This window comes from Symsagittifera roscoffensis, chromosome 1 (genome assembly GCF_963678635.1).
Source record: "Symsagittifera roscoffensis chromosome 1, txSymRosc1.1, whole genome shotgun sequence".
Classification (NCBI taxonomy): Eukaryota; Metazoa; Xenacoelomorpha; order Acoela; family Convolutidae; genus Symsagittifera; species Symsagittifera roscoffensis.
In genome coordinates, this window is record NC_087062.1 from 80201178 (window position 1) to 80224470 (window position 23293).

At 38.0% G+C, this 23293-nt stretch overlaps 1 protein-coding gene across 1 annotated transcript; it reads left to right on the forward strand.

The window, feature by feature from the left end:
- The first annotated feature begins 2309 nt into the window (after positions 1-2309).
- Positions 2310-21515, forward strand: LOC134840106 (netrin receptor UNC5B-like). The gene is made up of 15 exons (XM_063855802.1): positions 2310-2326; positions 2700-3038; positions 3413-3583; positions 3868-4074; positions 7581-7691; positions 9622-9969; positions 10691-11077; positions 12840-12971; positions 15105-15669; positions 16419-16681; positions 18475-18737; positions 19535-19759; positions 20059-20271; positions 20702-20856; positions 21212-21515. Exons 2-15 carry the CDS (start codon positions 2702-2704, stop codon positions 21513-21515), a joined length of 3681 nt encoding a protein of 1226 aa, XP_063711872.1. The 5' UTR covers positions 2310-2326; positions 2700-2701.
- Positions 21516-23293: the final 1778 nt, after the last annotated feature.

Below are 23293 nucleotides of genomic sequence, written 5' to 3' on the forward strand. Positions count from 1 at the left end.
AATATTTTCTCATTTACACAAAACTGCTGCTCCAAAAATGAACAAAAAAATTCACTTTGATTAATGTATTTTTATTGAAAATTATAATTTGGAATTTCAACATCATCTTTTCATCGCGTGTCCTTGTTTTGTATACTTCGTAAGGAGACAAAGAGACACTAAGACTAGGATCAAGTAAAATCGCAAACGTCGGCGTGTCTGCCTTCTTGTTACCATCAAACACAACATAACTATTAATTTTTCCACGTGATTTCATTTTGAATTTACCATAAAACGGATTCATTCCTTCTTTGAAAAAAAAATAATTTACTAGGATCATATTTTACTTGACGCCAGACTCCTCCAAAACTATCTTTAAAAAAAGAGGCTCTCAAAATAAGATAGAAGCTAGCTTTGAAGAAACAGACTCTAGGATGCGCAGTAAACAGAACCGCACACTAATCCTTCTGTTTGCCAAACAGAACAGCTCATAGACATACTATAGACCACACAACTATATCACCATTTACAGTATTACATAATAGAGTAACTGTCATTCCATGTGGTGCCTCCTCCCTCCTGGCGCCAAATCAAACGACAACTGCAGTCAATTAAATGAGCGGACATAAAACTGCATCAAGCGAGCAACCATACATTAATAATCAGAAATTTATACCGTCTCCGGTCCTTATTGCCTTGCTATTATACTTCCAACCGCTCCCGATTTAACAAACTAAAAATCATCAGTGAACCTCAATGTAAGTAAAATGCTACTCCTAATTTTTGACGAATGAACCGACCGACTGTGTCTATGTCTAGGGTCTTCGCAGGATCGTCGGCTTCGCTTCTGTTGAGCGTTTGTAAATTTTGGCTACGATGATCGATGAGTTTCGATGTCGCTTTTTCCCATAGTTTTCATCAACCAGCTATCCGTCTCTTGAATCCAGACTCAGACGCCGATATAAGCCAACCCGCTGCCAAGTATAGCTTATATTTTTGGTCATCAATTTTATCCCGCCTTCGAATAACAGATGTGTCGATTTTGAATCGTATCCTTGTCTATGAAGTGGATTTTTATAGTCGTGATTTTCTTCCATTTTGACGCGTCTTTTTCTAAGTATCCGTTTTTGCATCATCTATCGGTCTCGCTCTAGGCAATAAAGGTCAATGTTAGTGCCTGGTTCTAGTCTTGGTGACTGCAACGTTGTCTCCATTGTCTCGACTGACTGGTTATTTCTGGAAGAGGGTGGCACCAATAGATAATGCAAGGGATCCGATCTTCAGACGCATATGACTGTTTTATATTCTTATATAGTCTTTTTTATTACCCTCACTGTAGCTAAATACTCCTCTGTTTTTGGGGCTGGCAAAATAGCTGCTACAATTTCAAAAAGCTTGTAATTCCAGAAAAGAGACTGATAATTAAATGGCAAAATCAGAAAATGCGCCAGAAAAAGACGAGACAGAAACAAGACGACTCAGGCGGTGCTTTCAATCAGGAGTTTAAACACCTGTTACACTTCGTGCTCTTGAAAAATCACCTCTTTTAATCATGGCCCGCCCGGCGACGCCATCTCGCAGACCAGAACACTTTTTTTTAACCATCTTTTCATTTTTTCTTATATCGACCAGTCATCTCAACACTGATTTTTTCTCAATTTGTGATAACTCTTTTTTTGCTTTCATTTTTGATTAACATTAGTTGTTTTTTTTTTCTTCAAAAGACTTGATTAACAGACCAGTAGAGATCCATTTTCAGTTCATCCGGTTTATCACATTGTTGAAAATGGCGCTTACATCGGGGATTGTTTTGTGTCGTGTGGTGCGAGCGGCTGATTACGGTAAGAAGTCCTTTCACAAGTCGATCCTCTTTCCAGCTAACTTTTAATTTGGTTTGACCTTATCTTGATCTAGACGCCTCGCGAAACCAGACCCAGCCGAAATTAGAACTGAACCTAGCACTAAATATGTAAAGGGAACAGCGGGACATATTGAATATCTAGAAAGGAGAGACAGTCAATTTTGAGATTGAACTGAAGGCTAGAACAGTTAACTGAGTTTATCTTCAGTTTCGATCTTCGGTTGGATTCAATGTTTGATTGGATATCTCGGGCGAAGGGCTGCTTTGTATGTTTTTGCGTTATTGGCACTGGTGCCGTTGAATTTATTTGTGGGTGATTTTTATCTAAATTAAGGCTTTACTATTCTGACTCTCTTCAGCCCATTAATCGCACCCCGCTGAGAGTGTCTTTGAGCCCCCTTTCCTATTTTCCTATTCTTAGACAGGTGTTTCTATAAGTTTTCTGGTCTATCTTCCGACTATCATCTCTCCCACTAACATGTCCAGGTGTGAAAAGAAGAACCGAATAAGTAAACACAATGAATAAGTCAAAACAAAAATTCACTAACTGAGAATCAAACCAGTTTCTGTTGAGTCCCGTGTTTCGATTCATAACGAGTCTTCAAAACAGCGCAATTTTCGAATTTTTAAGAGAAACGCATATTTAGCTGCCTCATTCATTGGCGAAAGGATATTCTGAAGCAAATCTTGTTACCACGTTAACAAAATAAATCCAGTTGAGATGATATAACTTTCAACAATTTCTTTGAAAATTTGCTGGCAAGAATTTCAAAAAAAACTTAAAAATTTTTTTCAATGGTTGTTTCGATTACTCAAATCGTTTAAGGCAAAAATCTTAAATTTATTGTGGCTTGTTTAGCAATGAAGGCGGAAAAGAGTACAAAGAGCAACTGCAGTTATAACAGCCTGTCTTCTGCCCCTATTTCCTCAATGATGTCAGTTCTTCCTCTTCTACTCATGGCTTGTTTGCTGATGTGCCCCCAACTACCCGTAGATGGAACTCCCCCTCCAGTGAAGAGTGTGTTTGTGTTGCAACCCCGCCCAATCTACTATATAGTAAGAGACTCGGCTGTGAGTGTGGAGTGTGAGGCTCTGCATGTGGCTAAACTGGCCATCAAGTGCAACGGAGACTTCGTCCAGGTGTCCAAGTATTCACTCACTCACAATCAAGAAAAAGACACAGAGAAGATATCTATCAGTGAGTATTTACACATGTGCTGTTTTTGGCTTCCATTTTTTTATTAATAGCACAACAAGTGGCAAAAAAATGAACTTATCTTCAGAAATTTGTAATATTCGCAGATGCTTTATTCATGAAACAAGTTTTCACTTGTCTAATCGATCCATTAATTTTTTGGCCACAATCTGGAAAAATCAGCAATTTTTTGTGAACCATTAAAATATTTGAACAAGTAAAATTTAAAAAGATTGGGTATAATACTAAGATGAGCTTAGTTTATCTTTAAGAACCATTTTATGAACGTTATTAAAAATGCATAGTTTTATTATATTTCAAAACAAAACCATTACAGTCAGAAAAACACTGAGTGAAACTATTCCGTGATTATTTAGATTTCACGCGTGTGGATCTAGTGGACATTAATCTCCTGATGGGGGGAGGGGATGGGCCCGACTCCTCGGGGGGAGCGGAGAGTGCGATGCAACAGTGCGTGTGTGTGGCGTGGAGTAAGAACAACAACTGGTACGAGATCGAGAGTGATCAAACCACCATCCGACTAGCATGTGAGTCGCCATTTTTGAGCTTCGGATTTTTGTTCACGTCAAAATAATCATCAGAGCAGTAAATATAAACAAGATCGATCAAAATCTCTGGTTGTACTCAAGCTCCGGAAACAAAAAATGAAAACAGTCGAAGCCCAAAATTGTTTTTTTTTCTGGAAGCGTGACTTCATTTTTTGTTCCATCGCATAGATAACATAGAAATCTACTTAAACAGTTTTGTGATATAATAGAAAGTGTATATTTGTCAAGGAATCAAATTTTGAGGTCTTTTACAACTGTTCCAGATCTGAAGAGATCGTTTGAGCGTGAACCACTCAGACTTGAAGTTGATCTGGGCAAACAAGCAGAGTTCCTGTGTGCACCTCCCGATGGACAACCTCCACCTTCAGTCTACTGGCGAAAACAAGACAAGGACCAACTAGAAGGGGAGGGGGAGGCCACACCTCTCAGTACGGAGACACACCCAAACTATCACATATCCAACAATGGCAGTAAGTGCTACATTAAACTACTTACCTCTCCCCCCCCCCCCCCCCACCCTCCCTCCCCTGAACTTCAAAACCATCACCATTTTGGTCTTAACTTTCTAAACCCCCGGCAGGCTTATACTACTAATAAAATGAGTTCCTTTCAAAATAAAAGCCAACTTTTGTTAAGTGTTAATCCTCTAATTTCACATTTTTCCTTCTGTCTCTTTTTCTCGTCTTATCTTGTGCCATTTTGACAGCTCATTCAACACTCACAATTGAGAGTCGATCCAATTATCAATTGCCAAAATTAGACTCATCAGAAAAGCAAAGCAAGATAAGATAGACCCGAATGAGACTTAAAAATACAACAGACTAAATTGGATTACAGTTTAGATAAGATTACTTAAGAGTGGATCATGACCCAATATAAGGATGTAATTTTTTTATTGTTCCGACTTTTCCCTAAATTGGTTCTCTTTGATCGGCTGGTTGGGGAGGGAGAATTGTCCTAGTTCTGGCTTTGATTTGGCTTATTTTTAAAAGTGAAGAATCTCTTCTTCCAGACAGACCAGTTAAAGTGGGTTAATTTTTTTCTGGTTGATAACTTTTGCTTGGTCGTAGTTGTACTGCATGTGCAATTGGGGTCCGGCTGAGTCGCCTTGACTGCTCTTTTGTCCTGCTAAAAGGCAGTTTCATTCATGCCCTGTCAAATACACTTCACGGTCCAAAGAGCATCTCAATTGGATTTCATTGATACTAATAGACTCTTTTAGTAAGTCATACCAACTCTTAATGCATATTCTGCATCCACTCCATTGGCTCAATTGTGTTTCTTTGTGTGGGCTATTAAAAAGAGAACAACTGACAGGAAAGGTCTCTAAAAAGGGGGAGTTGCACGAACAATGGGGCCAAGTACCTTACCTAGTAGTACCAACCAAACAACCCCCCCCCCCCCCACTCCTACACTTTTCACCTGATGAACTCAAAAGGCATCACTTGAAAAGACCTATCTAACCTTTTGATGTCCCTACATAATATCAGAATTATGAAAATTGAAAATTGTCTGTTGAATAACCTCAGATATGGAATCAATTTATTAAAACAGAGCATTTTTGAACTGAATTAACGACAAACCGTTTTGAGCTTAATTAACGACAAACATTAAAAAGTTGATTTTTTCCACGAAATCGCTTTACGTGTTGGTCGTGATATGACCAGTTTATCTAAAACAAACAAATTTTTGAAAATAGCATGATTCCATGACTAATCATGGATCAATAAAATGCCCGAACTCTGTAATTCAGTGTTGACAAACCAGTTCTTCTTATATCTTCAACTTCCCCCTTCTGGCCATCAGACAGGTTGCTATGATTAGATTCAGACCGAACTTCAATCACGAGCCGCAGATCGATGAAGACTAGTGGGGGGAAATAAATCCAAGAGATGTTTGTTTTTAGTTGTTTACTAGCTGTTCAAAGTCGGTTTATGTACCAGTACCTGGAGAAACTAACTTTTTATCATTTGTTCACAATTGTTTTTTCATGTATCCCAATGGGTTTAATTTCCCCTCTAGTTTATCTGTATTTATCGACCAAGTCCACTAAACATGTCGCGATGCAACTATTACTAACATCAGGATGATTTGGCTGGCGATGACGATTTGGGTTTCGATTAGGATAATGATGCGCAGTCTGTTTCTCTATTTATGACCTCAACCCCCGAACTAAGCCCACAGGACTAAAAACATATCAGCATCGATGTCCCGCCGGCATAGCGGCCACAGATCAATAAATCGATACTCTATTGCACATTAAGAGATTAGAACTTTAAAAGAGAATTGTAGACATAACATACATCAATGTCAAATGCAGGGCAGAAAAAAGACGCGATAGAACATATTTAGGGCAGCGAACCTACGAATTGCCAATTGTAAGGAGCAGTGCCAAGTCAATAAGCGAAGTTGTAGCCTATCCATAAATCAACCCGACTCAATCAACCAATTCCAACAACGTGTTTAAATAATTCTTTTTTAAAAATGCTTATATATTTTGACTTAGTTGATATAGGGCACTAATGAACAAACTTTCTGGAAAAAAATATTCAGCTGAACAGCAGGGAAAATACTTATCCTTTTTTTCTTTTATCTATCCAGTCTTTGCATACAGCACAGAGGGCAAAAGGATCATAAAAGGGAGTTGTATCTAGTGGTTCATCAGAGTGGCAGCCTTATACTTGTCGGCTTATCTTCCTCCACGCTTTTTTTAATCTTTCATGTCCACTTTCATATCAGTGGATGAAAGTTCATCCAGTTACGAGACAGTTCCAGAAAAAATGTAATTTACAAAAATAATTGGGACGAAAAAAAAGATGAGAAGCCGGCTGATGATTTCATATCTAGATCGGTCATTCATTGACCCACAACTTTTTGACGAGGTGAAATGCCATAAAAACTTGTAAGATCTTTTAGGAACGAGGATGGACATTGCTAGTCCCTGGCAGAATTTAAAAAAATATATATTTTCTAAGAAAGACTAAGGATTATATCATAGATAATATCTCAGTTAAGATTGGAATTAACAAGAAGGAGAGCGCATGCGATGGTGCAATAAAAGAAGGATCTCTTTTTAATGGCCCCTTAATGTACTAAACTAATCCCCTCAATTCACACTTGATCTTCATAGGCCATAGTAATTCTCCTCTAAGGCCCCCCTGTTAGGGCGAGTGGGGGTGGGTGACAGGGTGTAATTCGATTGAGATTAGCAGCAGTAATGCCTGCGCCAACCTTGGATACTCAGGGATTCATCGTGGTTTACTTGCAATAACAGACATATTATAAGTGCATTAGACCAGCATTAGGGCATTAACTACGAACCAAGCTGCAATGACTGCGCCGCAGCTTCTAGTTTTGTGTATGTATGTTTCGAATCAATAAATGCAGGGGGGTCTTATAAGGCAAAGGATACTGTAAGGTTTAGAATATTGTAGAACCCTTGGCAGTTGTTAAGCGGCGCGATTTGCGAGTCTTTGAGACGCTTGTTTGTTCTGACCTATCCAAATCCTATCTGATATTTTTTTCTCTTAGTTCAATCCGTTTTTGTTCGGCCATAGTCAGTGATACAAAAATGATCTGAAACGTTGTCATGAACTTACAAGTTAACTACCCTTAGTCTCTGTCTATGATAACTAAAGAAGGAGTAGAATTGTTTCTGTTATTAATCTGATTATGTGGCCCTATGATGATGTGGTGTCCATATCGTGAGTTTTTACTATGCATGAACAGTATTTAAATTTTATTTTTTGATCGAAGCAAACTTCTGGATTGATGGTATGAGGGCGCATTTGATGAGTTTTGTTTTTGGTATATTTCGCCCATACTACGATTTGACTTGATCAGCTGACATGGTACAAAATTTTTTAATATAATTATTGTGACCTCGATGATGATGGTGATGATGATGATGATGCTGATGACGATGTTTTTATTATGGTGAAAACAATTTAATGATGATGATTATGGATTTTTTCAGGAACACTGCTGATCCACCAGGCTTCCTACGAAGACGAGGGGAAGTACGAGTGTGTGGCGGAGAACATGGCGGGTGATCGAGTCACTATGGCAGCACCCCTCACCATCGCAGGTAAAATACATCACATCATTGCATTTACAAACCATGCTCTTACAAGAGTTCAAAACACCCATATCATTTCAGGCCAATCAATGATATCTAATAAACTGTTTCTCGTTTTGAGATAGCTCAAATCTAATTGTCTTAAGTCAAAGCTTACGCTACTGAAATCAATTGACCATCTTGTCCCAAACTCCAGTTTTTGATCTGTCTTCCCGATTTCATCTCACGTTTAAAAAAATACACCAGATAGCATCATCTTTCTCTCAACCAGTCAATTGTTGTGCTAAAAAAGCAAGTAAATTTCGTGTTTCGGTGATTATATATCTGTAAAGTCTCGGAGTGCCTTGACAGACCATAAGACGTCGACACTTAATAGAGATCCAATTTAACGCATCCCTTACTCTCCAATTTTCACCCGAATTTTAAACTGGATTTTATGTTTGCGCTGAGTCATTTGGGTCCCTCTGGACTCCAATGTCTGCTCGAATTAGACGCTCGACTGGTTGGGTTAGGTGACTACATGCGTGAAATAAGACACTTCCTCTAAATTTGCCCCTTCTGAAATGAGTTGGCCTGATGCGGATGGGCTGAAATGGGAGATTGGGGGAGTGAGCAAAAGGGGATGCGGGTAACGAGTCTAATTACTTCTGAGCCCAGTCAGCCGGAAATTATTACACACACTTCCCTTCTCAATTTTCCACTCTTAATTTCTCCCCTAATCCACTTTTTTCACAATCTGAGAAGTCCACTGTCAAAATTTTGACGAATTAAATCCTATCCCTCCCCCCTCTGCAACAATGACTCATCCGATACCCCAAATTTGTTCTTCAAGTTCAATGCCATATGTACCATTTCAACACCAGAGTATTAATGGCCATAATTCAAGTTCAAGTCCACCACCAAATTGAGCTCAATAAACCCATTAAATATTTTAAAAAGCATGGCTGGTTAGATTTATTTAAGACAGTGCTTTAAACCCACCCTAATCCAATCCAATCACCCGTAAATTAATCACTCGCTGTGACTAATGATGAGGTGACAAGTGACAGATATGCGATTAGTTACGTGACACCACCCCTTCCTATCTCCCAGTTTCCGTCCTGTTTCCCAAGGCATCCTTCACTTCTCCAAGTTGTGTCCCATTCCATCGCTGTTTATCATGTATGTCCCATTATGAATCTCATTTATGTCCCATTATAGATATCATGCATGTCTCATTTTAATTCGTATCGTATCGCCCACAGTGAGCTTTAGGTATCGTGACGATCATCCTGAATTATGGAAAATTGTCGAGTTTTTTTATTTATATGGACGTACTATTCTTATGCGTTTCTTCGGTTTGAAAAATTACACTTCGTTAGAAACAAAAATTCACATCGCGTCAAAAATTCCAATTCATGACTCCCATTAAATCTGACCACGATAACAATGCTCTGCCCCAACTCTTGTCACAGCCATGTTGATTGGCCCTCTTGGGATTTAAAAAAGCAGAAGACTCAAAAAACAGTTGACTAAATTTGATTGGAAGTGACAGCGATGATTTTGATGGACATCTGGATGAGAATTTATAATGAATTTGTTTGTTTGCTGCTTTTTACTGTTGTTTTTTAGCCATGATGATATTTCGATGCCAATGTGATATTTTTAGACTAGTGAAATAGTTGGATTTTCTGTTGAAGTACTGATTGCGCGACAGTTGTGCTTGCATATTAATGAAGTGTCCGGTTCCAAAATAAGCAGTTGTTTGATGACTAAGGATGGGGTTTATGGCAAATACTGCTGTCAATTTATGAATTTAAATTGATAATTTTGCTGTTTTCCAAAATGTCTAGATTTTAATTCGGATTTAATCAATGATTTCGTCTACAATTTTTTGCTCTGCATCAAATTTTTGGCACACTCAATTAGTTTAGCTCAATTTAAATTGTTTCTCTTTAAGTGCGAGGCAATTGGGCTTCTTGGGGTGCATGGAGTGACTGCAGTAGCCAGTGTGGAAGGGGAACCCAGTCCAGACACAGAGAGTGCTTGATAACCAAAGCATCGGCATCGTCCGGTTCCAGTGTCAATCGTCGGGAATCCAGATCCATATCCTCAATTCTTATAGAATCTACTCCTCCATCTTTGCTGCAGAAACCGAAAAAGAGAAAGAAGAATGGAAAGGGAGACAAAGACGAAGAAATTGAAGAGGCTGATATAGTTGAGGGGACGTTTGGATCTAAAGAGGAGTCTTCCAAGATGTGCGAGGGGGAGGCGACCCAGACTGCCGATTGCACCAAAATGTGCCCAAGTAAGTTACGAACATATGTATTCAATTAAATTTGGTCAACATTTTGAGCAAGTAAGATACAAACTTATGGAGTCAACTCAAAATGGTCAATTTTTGAGCTCCTTTCATAAAGCAAAACTGGATTAACAATTCATATGGAATCGGTGTGACTATAATTATTATTTGAATGGTACCATTTTTTCTGCTCTATTATCATTTTATAATAGACATTACCATCATCATAATCATTGTGCTCATCTAATCATCAAATTAACCAATCATCACAGTTGAATGCCCCTCTAATTAACTAGGCTGCAGCTGAGTGTTTATGTTATGGCCTGCGTTACTTTTTTCAGCTGCGCAGAGTGTAATAACTCAGTTATTCTTCAGACCAATGATGATTTAATTAAATCTTTCAGTCCGCCGATGGCTTAATTTGAAAATTGGCCTCCGGTGGCTTTTGCTTTCTGTGCAAAATCAAAACAAAGTGTACCATCATAGCGCCAAGACAATTAAGTAATTACAGATGAGTGCGCACTGAAACAACAAGATATACATAAACATCATTTTTACCAATGGCTTTGGCAATTTTGACCAATACAATGACCATTGTTATATTGAAATTATTTATCTATCATTTCGTTTAAAATCCATGTTTTTCTGCAATGGATCAAATTTAATTCAATTAATGACACATGCGCTTCTCGGTACATTGTATGGGTTATAAATCTTTTTTTTTCAGAAAATGGAGGCTGGGGCGTCTGGGGGGACTGGAGCAACTGTGGGGCGAGCTGTACGAAATACCGTCGTCGCTTCTGTATCAACCCCCCTCCCTCACACGGGGGACTCCCGTGTCTGGGCAGCGGAATGGATAGATCTAATTGCACGGGGGGAGAGTGTCCTGTCCCCTATTACAATTCAGCTGGCACTACCCGTACCCTGTCCCCACTTCAGCCCGGACACGGGGGTGTGGTAAGGAGCGATCCGGGACATCTGTCTTTGAAGGAAGTGCTTCTGTATGTCGGACTAGTGATGATTGTTGCGGTGTTTTTGGCGGTGGCGCTTCTAGTGTTGTTCCTGATTCACAGGCGCAACAAGTTCTACGCTGGAGTTTTGTCATTAGACGAACGTGAGTAAATCTTAGCCTAATTATAATGATTGCATTCTGTTAATTTAAGAAAATTTCATAGTTTTCTTAATTGTTTTGCATGTGTTCGACCACAAAATTGAAAAAAAAATTGATTTACCTATTTGTCAATGTTCGAAACAAGTAAACCTAGAATCACTCTCAGTCATCAATGATTTTTTCTCAAATAACTAATTGCTTGATTGTTTTTTCATAGATTTTAATCTAGTGACTAATTTCAAAATGCATAAGGTAAAGCAAATAAAAGACTAATTAAACTTATAATTAAGAAAACCATTCCGATGTTATTCCATTTACACTTTTTCCTTATTTTCGATTATTGTCTTAATAAAAAATGTAACACGATGATTATGTTCTGAGGATAACAGAGCATAAAAGCATTTTTTAAAATTAATCGAACACGAAAAAGTGTCCCTAAGACATGCCGCGTAATTGAGTTGCGAGCTATTACGAGGTGATATTGTTTTTTAAACAGTTGCAGTGCTCGGCTGCATTCCATTAGAACAACTAATTGGATTGAGCGGCAGAGGAGATAAATGTTAATTTGCATGATTAATGCTAATTCAATTCACTTCTGGTATCTCATTACCTCATAGCTAAATCTGAGAAGCTGAGAAAAAACGAATATATTTTTCCGCTTCAAGCTAAAATTATGCCGAATTTAATCTTATAGTTTTAGTCTTTTTATGAGTCAGAAACGATTTCAATCAGCTTTGCGACGCAGGAGATGTTTTTTTATCTGTTTTTTATTTGGAGGCATGCTACTACTCATAATCATATCAGGGGGGGGGGCTGATTTTTCCATTCAGTATTGTGCATAGTATTTCATTATAATGTGAGTATCAGCTGGAGTTGGTGTATACAATTAAGTTTGCAGCCTAGGAAAAAGAGCAATTGGTACTATACCATAGTGAACTATATAGTAAATTAATGGTATTGGACATGGTAATGGATGATGGAATGGTAATGGAATGAAACAAAAGTGAAGAGACTATTTGACAACACGCTACGCTTACCACTCCAACTGAGAGTATAAGAAATGATTAGACTTAATACATGTATACTTAATTACTTTACCACGCTTCCGTGACGTGAATTATGGTACTTCTGCTTAGAAGGACAGGCCACAAAATAGATTAAAATAGATGTGTTTGGGAAATGGTATGTTTTTTTTACAACCAGCTACTTCGTTTCTTCTCTTTCCGTTCAATACATCGTGAGATTGTAAAAGCTAAGTTTACATGTGTATTTTTTCGGTATGTGATGGCATGGCTGAAGTTGTTTAATGGAATCGAGAAACCTGATGCGTAATGGTTTTATCCATCTAAGTTTACTTACCACTGAAAACTTGAATTCTCTCCTCGTCTTTTTTTCACTCTTAAATGCTGTTTCATACCCTTTCCTTTTTTTTCTTAATATCAACATAAAAATATACAAGCCGTCATGTCCAAGTGATTAAGGATGTTTGAAGAAATATCATTTTATAGCAGTAGTAAATGATGAATTAGAAAGATTATACCACAAAGTACTGATTTGGACCCTTTATCAAGGTGTATTTGGGTTGATTTCAAGAGCTCTCAAGTTTCGGACAGAACCTCATTACATGCACAAATTGGTCCTTTTGGTATCATTTTTTATGATTATTATTTCATGATCGTGTATAAGAAGGCATGCTGAATGCAACACACCAAATACAGTGGAAAAAGTGTTTTTCTTTTCATGATATTCGTGTTTTTGTTATTAGGACACCAGCATTATCCGAGTGTTGGACTCTCATCCTACTCTGGCACTGGGACAGCTGGCACGGGCGAAACAGGACTGACAATAACTAAATGCGGGACAATAGCGGCTGCTTCCAAACATCATCATCTTCATGGTAAGTAACAAAAAATAACTCCTAATATCGACGCATTCAGATATATGTTGATATTAACACCAGCCTCTCATGTCATTAGTTAATGATAGTCATGAAAAAAACGCAGTGCTCAAACTTCATTTGCCTACCGAATGTTCTGAAGCCTTAAATACAAGTTGTGAAATTGGAATAAGAAGTGTCGCGCAATTATTAATGCATTTTTGCACGTGATAAAATAATAAATTTTGCAAGTTTCTAAAAAAAATTAAATTTTAAAAAATTCTTCTAAGATGTCAAATTCAGGATTCTGAAAAAAAACAGAACTTCACAATAAAAGTCATTGATGCTGGATTATATTGTTTCTACTCTTTTACAAAGGAACCTAAGCCAAAACAAAACAGTAGTAATAGAGCCAAATGAAGTGTAATAAATTCGATTGCAATCAGATCTGCAAAATCGGTCCAAATCTTATCCTAACTCGCCGTCTGTTCGTCTGTCTTTGTAGCTTAAATGCAGTTAGTGAAATGGAGCTTACTCTTCTCTGGCGCCCCCACTTCCCAAAATAACCAGACATATGCCTCGCTTCCAATCCGCAAAAATAAATTGTATCCAAACATCATCCTGCATTTATTCAAATGACCATTAAAATTATCAATTCGCTGGGCTAAGTCAGGGTCATGTTTTATGTATATAGTTAATGGAAATATTGAACTATGAAATATTGGGCCAAACTATTCAAAAGCTCCGTTGCAAAAAAAAAGTGTTTTAAGCTGGTATTTGAGGCTTTATAAGAAACAGATGAAAATAACTTTACTCCCACCTACCCACCCACTTTCTTTTATATTTGCAATTTTTCAAAAGCAAACTTGGTACACCATTAGACAGTTCAGTCTGTTTTTTTTTTCAGGCGTCTAAAATGTTTCATTTTCACGTCTCTTTTCGTTCAAAACCATAATATGAGAAATCAAAGAACTAAGTATGATAAATGAATAATTTAAAACTTTTTCCACTACATGGAGTGATAAAGGTTGCTGTCTCTGAATGCGATGTTCTGATTGGTTTAGCCTCTTTCAGCTCATCGATAACCCTCGCTTTTTTCTCACTCTTCCCCTCACTTTTCCTATTCTCTCTCTGGCTGAGTGAAAATGTAAATTGGGCCAATTTGTTCAAATGGTCTGTGGGAACAATTGAGCTTCTTCTCAAACTAACTGCCTCAATTTGCATTTTAAACGAGACAGAGAACAACAGAGTAAAAGTTTTAACAAAAATTCACAATCGAATCTTTGATTTCATCAATTGATTTTTTCCACAATTCTAATTAAGATAGTAATTTTTGTCCCAACTTCACGCAAATTAAATTACTTATCGGTTAAGATTTTCCCAGTTTTCCGTTTTTTTTTTCACGTGGCCAGAGCTAAGTGAAGTCAGCCCTTGCCTTTTCTCCTTTTATGTTGTGTCTTGTCTGTCAAGACTAAGTTAAGTTGACTTTCAAGACTGGGTTAAGTTGGCATTGAAATTCGTAGGTTGGTAAATATAACAGCTATTACAAGGACCACCTGTGTTTACGACGACTCCTCGTGTTGTCTTATCTCTGCAATAAATCGGTCACTGATTACACCATTTGATAGAAACACCAAACAACAAAGTGGCGATTACTAGATTTACACACCTGAGCCACTTAACCGCCTCAATCACAACCCCCTCCCCTCCAACCCCTGGTCCCGACTTACTCAAACTCTTCAAAATTGCTCTCCTTTTTTCTCCAATTCTTCCATGTTTTTCTGAAATTTCTAGTCCGATTTTGTTGCGATTTAAACTAATCGCGAAATAAAACTAACTAGCACTTGTTGCGATCTCTTAAATTTGATATTAAAATATCACAGACTCTGGGCTAGCTGTCAATTTGAACAACACCAAGGTCGCAGACAAAATAGCGTCACCACAAGCTGCTTTCTCGATTCGAAAATGCACGTATCAATGGCAGATAGTTTATAAAATGCACTGAAAGAAACGGAATGTGGTGTTAATACCAGAAAGATTGAGTAAATAAAGTTTGAATATAAAAAACTTATCTTTAATGGCTTTAGAATAAATCTTGTTAAATTTTTATTCTTTTTCGAAACAAGTAATGACTGATGTTTTTTGTAATTGTAGGCGCTATGGGCAATATGATTGACATGCCGTACCATATCTCACATGGACACTTACTAAGACACCATCACCACATGACCATGCCCCACCCTCATTCACTGGTGGGGGGATCATGCGGAAGTGCGGGCAGCAACAGTGGGTCGCACTACTCGAACAACCAACATGCGCATCATCATTTGTCAACTGCGACTACGACAACGTCAATCAACCATCACTCGCTTCTGTCAACACCTAGCCCAACAACCCAATCTGCAACAGACCCCAACCACCTGGGAGGTACAGGAAGGGCAGTGACCCCTACATACCAATACATCGAGGAACACCACCCTGCATGGGCGACCACACCTACTACGCCCCCCTCTGTCTACAACGTTCACGGCGCACCCCACCAACAACTGTTAGCAATGGGGATGGAATCTCTTTACCCGCATTATGCTCACATTTCAGACCCAGTTAGTCCCAATTACCCTTACTACCAGCAGAGACCACAATTGGAGGGCGAGCGGGAGGAAGGGGAGCGTCGTGGGAGCAGACGAAGTAGGACGAAGAGAAACAGTGCGCACTCCAGGTAAATAATTGAAACAATAAAAAAACTAATTTTGTCAAAATATATATCAGATAGTGATGTTATAATGTATAATCTGTTCAATTTGCTTCCTTTTGTCGTTTTCAATAAATTGTTTCGTGTTTTTAATCTGATCTTTTTGCTGCTAATCAAAAAAACTCTTTATTTCAAACTAAAGAGAATCACTTCAAAGTTACTGCGTATATTTGTTTTAAATTGTTTCGATATTTTTCTTGGTGCCTCTAATTAGAATAGCGTGCTATGAGAATTTCACCTGCGTGTAGTGCTTTTGAACTTGGCCCCTTTCACCTTTACTATCTTTTTTAGAGCAGATTTAGATATAAAATACTTTGAAGTGGAACGTGTTCTCTGTATTTTTTTTATATTGCAGATTTAATATAATAGCTGTTTGGCATAAATAATGTCGCTTTCAACTGTTGATAGGAGCCATTGAACTAATTTATCTAACATGAAAGTGGAATTATGACCGATTTTGATTTTTCCGTCTGTATTTTTTTTAGGACTTAGATGGTTTTGACTTAGGACTTAGATGGTTTTGACTGAAAAAAAAAAGATTGGTTTTGCACGCAAAAATGCCAAAATTAATCTATTGTTCATTTCAAAAGCTAACTATGGTTGCAAACTGGGCTCTAGTTTTATCATTTTTTACTCTAAGTGAACAGCTATTTTTTCCTCATTTCGAACCTGCTTATCTTCTGGTTTATCTTGAATATGTTTATCTTTTGGTTTAGATTTAGTGTGGATTCTGGTCATGGCGCTGAAGGGGAGGGAGATCATGGCCAGAATTTAGACGAGGGGGAGGACGGCCAATCATCAGATGATACCTCCACTATTGTAACTGGAAACCACAACAGCAACAACCCCACAACTAACCCGAATCTGACTCTGCCTCTATACTCCTCCACATGTATGCTGCCCCCCTCTATAGACCCTGGATCGGTGGCGGTGGGGCTTGTCGGATACGCTGGCGGAAGACTATCTCTCCCAGAATCAGGTATTTTTTTTTAGCTTAAATTGACTCATATCTTTAAAGTGTACTCGTTCGCTTGTGTAACGCCTAACAAAGAAGCACGTAATGATCCGAATACCTTGTCTGTTTTTTCTAATTTCTACCTAGAGGACATTTAGTCAAAAAGTGGAACTTGAGAAGAAATTTTTAGTAACATAGAGGTATTAATTAATAAAAATTATGTAAAAATATGCAATATGCTAATGCAATGCCATAATGAGAATTTTCAACAACTCCTTGGCGTTGAGGTTCCCTTTCAAGCTCAGAAATCTATCCGTTATTAACCAAATTGAATTCCTGCTTTAGAAGCTATCGAAACTAGGCTGCAAAAATTAAGGCGACCCACTTTCAATTAGGAAGGTTTAAAAAACAATCAGGTAGTGATTTGACTTTGATTGGGTTCCTATTTACATCCCTCGTTCCATTAGGTTCCCATTAAAACCCCTCCCTGCTTGCGTGTCAGTTTGCTAAAATTCCACCATCAATTACAAACATTTGTGGGCGACATAGGAGCTATAAAATGCTAATAATAAAACCCCATTTATGAATCCAGGTCTAATCTGAAGGTTAGAACCGTCGCAACTCGTAACCCAACAAATTACACCCCCATCCTTACCTCCGCCATTTTTCTCCCGGTATCATCATTTTCATCATTATTGTTTCAAAACAGCTTTTTTTCTCGTTCAGTGTGATAAAAACCCGCATCTTTCTAATGTTAACTTCATACTTATTATAACAGTTATAGTAACTGTATAATCTAACGGGCATATGTGCACAGTAACGATCCGTTTTGATCCATGCAATACAATTGATCTGTACTAGCCAGTGGGTGGGCCCATGTACTATTAGCCTCATCACATAACCCCACCCTTTGCCCTCATTATATTTTTTGTTTTCATCTTGTCTCACAGTTTGCTGTCCCGTTAGATGTTATATATAGCCTCCAGATCACCACAGTTGGATCCTTATTAATAACGGTTTTACTCTTTGCCTTTTAACCCCAACCTCCCCTCCTCCCCTCGTAACTGAACCCAGCGTGAAACCGACACGGTTGCTTGTGATCATCGGCGCCGTTCCAGTGCGATCGCACAAAAAAAACGACAGAAATTTAATCTAAAGTAAACCAACCCCGCCCATTGCAGGAATTGAATACTTTCAACCAACCCATAATTATGAAAGGTGGAATAAATAGGAGTGGACAATTCAATATCTATTACTAGAATACCACTCCCCGTTGAGGAGTAAATTACAATGAAGTTGGAAAATTAGGTGTGAAAACTGGTGAGCCGAAATGATTTTATCCTTGCGTCATTTCGATACAATTAAATGAGGCCCTTCTTCTGTCCCCCTCTGCTTCCGCCCAGATTTAATTAGAACCCAGATCCCCTTTCCACCCTGTCCTCATTTCCCATCTACTGTTGTATCCTCCATCCTTTTCCTCTCCTCAAACTCAATGATGTCTCTTCCTGTACCAATCAATTAGCCCAATTTTAACCTAGAATGTTTATTTTATAAAATAAAAGTGAATAGATGAAATAATAAATTGAAAATATAAGCTGAAATTATAAAAAAAAGTAGTATTCAATTGTCAACAAGAACATATTGGTAGCTACTTGTAAAGCAAAACTATCAAATGAAAGCAAAAAAGGCAAATGAAAGCATTTTGAGACTTCTGATCTACAAAAAGTGTTTGACTTTTTCATATGCCTGTAATGATTTGAAATATTATACTGGACTGGATAAGTGTTCACATGTTCATGATTTTTGTGGTGTTCTAGGAATCAGTCTGTTGATTCCCGAGGGAGCCATTCCGCAGGGTAGAACTGAAGAACTCTTCCTAGCCTCCTCGTCCGACATGGAACAGAACCCCCGTTTGCTCCACAAGAGTGACACCATACTCAGTGCCACTGTATTCGCAGGACCACCACACACAGTGCTACTCAAACCAGCCATTCTATCATTCGACCAATCGGCCAGTCGCAATAGTTCGGATCACTGGACCACAAGTCTTTACACACAGACACCCAACGCACATTGGAAGGTAGATAAACGTTCACTTCATCACCGAAGCATAATGCGCAGTGGGCATAAAACTGTTTTTGACAAAATTAGTTTTTTTCATGGAGACGGCATCATACAATCGACAACCTAATTTATGGAGAAATAAGAGCTGAAAATGACCTTAGGTGGAGATTTAATGCTTAATTTCATCAGGGACCTGTGTTGATTTTTGACAGATTTAGAAACGAGGAAAGAGCAAAAGAACTAACTCAATTAGAGATCATTTGACTAAGAAGGAAAAAGTTAAAAGAGAGTTGGGTCGGAATTACTGACTAGTGTTTGAGGAAAGGGTGTGAAGTGAAATAGCTTTGAGGGAGTGTGCTAACTTTATTCTAATCTGCACTACAAGAGAGGCTTGTACCTTATTAGATTATAATTGGCGAGGGAATAGAAAAAAAAGAGAAAAAGTTCAACTACTGTTGAGCAGGCTTCGTTCACATTTAGTTCAAGGATCATTTTGAAGCACTTTCTATGAATGCAGCTACTGCATGGTTTTTTCAGTTCTGGCAATTTTGGTGATACAAAGATTTATCTGAAGAAACCAAGAAATCACGACCCATAAGGTGCTGTTTTTCTCAATATAGAAAGTACCGATGAAAATCTACAAACGTTTTTATTAAAATTCTCGAAGAAAAAAATCTCTGATAAATACTAATTTTTCAAAACGCCTAAAAAATTGCGTATCATGGTTAAATCTGAAGTTATCGCCCAGGCAAAACTCAACAATCAGATGGCTTACCTTAATTATTTTTGTTCACGAGGACGTTTTGTTCACAGGTATGCGGAGAATCAGAGAAAGACACATGTGTGCACATTGGTAAGAACAGCTGCTACGTCTTAAGTGAGAAGCTCCACTTCAAATACTGTCTGATTGGCAAGGCCTCCCCCTCTTCATCCGCCTCCAAACACTCTCAACTACTTCTATTCGGGGGGTATTTGAGCTCCACCTCTAACTACAGCGTCAGACTCTACATACTAAATGACAACAAGGACGCTCTAGCTGTAAGTACCTGGCTTGGCTTCCGTAATCTAGAAGTACAATCTTTAAAAAAAATGAACGTCTGCTTCAGTTGTTCAGTCGTAGCGAAACTCGACATTTCGAGTCTTTTGTAGGAGTAATACAATAAAAAAAACTTAAGATAGATTTCAGCTTTTTTTCATACCAATTACTTTTTTTAAAAAGAAAAACTGTTATTTTGGGCACCTAGAGCATGAAACAGTATACAAGTCTTAACACCGAGAGTATCTCTTAGCGCCTGGTTTTAGCTTCAAGTGTTTAACTTAACTATTTTCAATTACAGCGCACAATGAGTGATGAAATGAAGATGGGTGGGTTCCTTCTCAACTCGCCCCTTAAGATGCTACTTCACTTCGATCAGGGTGCACTGCGGATTGGCGTGAGTGAGTTATGCAATGAGTGGAATCACTGTGGAGAAAAGGAAATTATAATTCCCTTGGAGAGAATCTGGAACGACACCAGACGACACCAGCGGAAACTTCCATCTAAGTTTCGAGTTCCGCCCCTCCCCCTCGACTTCAGATCTGCCAGTTAATGAGTCAGATGGAAAAACCCCCACTCCCCCACCCTCTTTATGGCCATTGTCTGCCACTGTTGGTTTGTGTCAACAGCAACAAAAACAACACCAAAAACAGCAGACCAACTCGATTCCCTTCTGCATCAAACCACATGAGGTGAGAACGAGTCACTCTTTATCGCTGAATCTTGAGAGCTAACCAAAGCTAGAAATGATGGTAAATAGAAATCATAAAGTCTGTCAAGTTGAACCTTCCTTGTCGAGCTTACTTTCTATTATCTAAGTGTCAAATTCATAAAAATAGTCTTTAAAAATGCCAAACTACTGCTTAAACATAGCGGAATAGATTGAAATTTCTCCGCAATGACAGTTTGAGATCTCGGCTTTTTCATTTCATGTCTATTTCTAGATCCCAGTGTGTCCGCCCGGTCTGATGGAGAACAGCTGGCTCTACTCCTCCCAGGGGGGCCGTGTGTTCCGACTGCCTCCATTCGTCAGATCCCGACTGGCAGCCGCCCTGAGCGAAAGCTGGACCAAGCTGGCAAAAGCCATTGGACTTCAAAGGTCAGTACCAATAGGGTCACAAATAAAATAATTCCTGGTTCGAGGTTTAAATTGAAGTTCAATCGTACAAAATTGTGTTAATTCTCAAAAACAAATAAAAACTTCATTTTCAGCTACCAAGAAACTATATATAGGAAAACAAAAAAATGACGTAGAAATTAAAAATAAAATTTAGCAGTCATTTTTCTTTCAAAACTGTAATTTTTTTTGCCAGTTCCAATATGAAATCAGCAGGCATCAGTCATTTGATGGGACTTTCATTGAATCAAATAATTTTTGTGCTCATAGAGCACATAGATTTTTGTGTTAATTTTTTCAGCGATTTGAGTAATTGAAGTTTTTTTTTCTGTTCTAGACCTGTCATCGACTACTTGAAGCGACGATCTGCTCCGGTTGAAAGTGTCCTGGACATGTGGGAATGCAGGACTCATAACCAGGATTCACTGGACCTCGCAGCTGTTCTTACCCAGTCACCTCTCCACAGAGCAGACCTACTGCCTCTTCTACAAGCGGCACCCGTTTCCCCATCCCCTCCGACGCTCTCACAACACAATAATAGCTCCCAATCGCCCTATTTCTCTCCAACTGGGGGCGACGGGGATTCGAACTGCTGCTCTTTGTCAGACGCTAATTCTTGCCACTTGTCATCTTCGTGTTAGAAATTTTTGTCAGCGAGAAACAGTCATCTGTTAAGCCAATTTGACCCGCTTTCAGCAACGGATTTTACGTTGCCATTAATAGTTTTCACCAGAAGAAATTTGAGTTACAAAAAAAATCTAACGAAAGCACATCGGCTGATAAATGCCAATCAACTTTTTCGCTGAAGTTGAACGAAGATAATTGCAAAAATCACACACTAAAACTGAATAAAATTCTAAACTGTCGATCAGAACTCTTTTATTTCTTTTATTTTACTCATTTTAATTTTAGCATAATTCAATATTCCAAAAACTTTGTTGTTTTCTAAAACTCAGAATAAGAGAACTGTAGCATTTAACTGTGACAGACAATAAAAATTGTTTTTCCATTTACCTACCAAGATTGGAGAGAGGTAAAAAGTTCAAAAAGATACCCCCGTATTTTATTTTACCATCTTTTTAGGCAATAGGAAAAAATTGAACCCAGATTGCGTTTTTAATCTAAAGTGAAATTGGTGTCTATTGGTTTATCAAATTAAATTCCTTTCAGTGGCATTTTTTTCAGTGGTAATTTTTGGTGTCAAAAAGTCTTTGTTGTTAACGAACAAACGAATTCACGCCGATTGAGATTCAAGAACCGGAAAATCAGTCTCACTGGGCAAAATTATTTATCATGTTGACCTCTATATTAACAGCAGAAGATTTCCTCATTTGGGAGATGAATGTATTTTTTCAATCTAATTTTTGAAATTAAGTAACATTAATCAGCAATTAAACGACATTATACGCAACAAAAGAAAGAAACTATAAGGAAACTAGACTAATCGTATCACGGCAAATCTCAAAATGTTTTGACTGCCCTATAAAGTCTATGAAAAAAATTCACAACATTGGTGAACTTTTCAAAAAGACATCAACAGGTTAAAAACTTTTTTGTTAGAAATTTATTACCGCATACGCTATGATCATCGCACACACATTTAGCTTTTTAACGTGCTAACGAGACCAAATATCTTGCCTCAAATCATTAGGTGGCAAGTTTCGTCAAACAAGACTGCTTGTATGTCAGAACAAGGCCCTCAAGATTACCGCTGTCTTTAAAATCGATTCACATAATTTTTTGTAAACTCTGAATTTTGGACTTTCAATGTCAAATATTTGGTGTTTCAAAAATGAATCTAAATAAGAAAACAAGACTGCTCGTAACAGGGCAAAGCCCTGAATGTTCGACTGCCTTTTAAGGTTTATGGAGCAGAATAACATTTAAAAATTAAATGAAACAAAACAAAATGAAAAATTTTTTTTCCTAAAATTTGAAAATTTTTATTAAACTCATCCCCCACACGCCATATAAAGTATGAAAGGATAAATTTCGCTCCTTGTAACAAATCAATTATGGCAATTAAGCTTCTTTCAACCAATTTGGAATTTGGAAGCTTACGCGTTAATAGCGCGAAATAAATTGCGCGTTAATTGTCCCAAATTGGCCAAAATGGCAATTTTTAAACCCCCGTAACTTTACAAAAAATGATCACAGGTAAAATATCTTTTCAAATTTGAGCTCAGGACAATAATACCTTTCGAATGATAAAAAAATTTTTTGTCAAAAATGGCTAGTTAAAAAATCGAAATTTGTCTGAAGAAAAAAAACCCACCCCGAGCACAATTATTTCGTTGATTTCGTATCGAAAGTCGAAACAATAATATGAACAATATCTACTGAGTTTAAGGTGTAAACACACGGAATCGCAGTGTGGCAACATTGGAACAGCTGCAAACAACAAATGTAGTGAATCGAG

Excerpts from the sequence above, each read along its gene's own strand:
- LOC134840106 (XM_063855802.1), top strand. The coding sequence starts at position 2,702 with ATGAAGGCGGAAAAGAGTACAAAGAGCAACTGCAGTTATAACAGCCTG. Across the intron at positions 4,075-7,580 it reads TCACATATCCAACAATGGCA|GAACACTGCTGATCCACCAG; the intron begins GTAAGTGCTACA and ends GGATTTTTTCAG. Across the intron at positions 18,738-19,534 it reads CACCCAACGCACATTGGAAG|GTATGCGGAGAATCAGAGAA; the intron begins GTAGATAAACGT and ends TTTTGTTCACAG.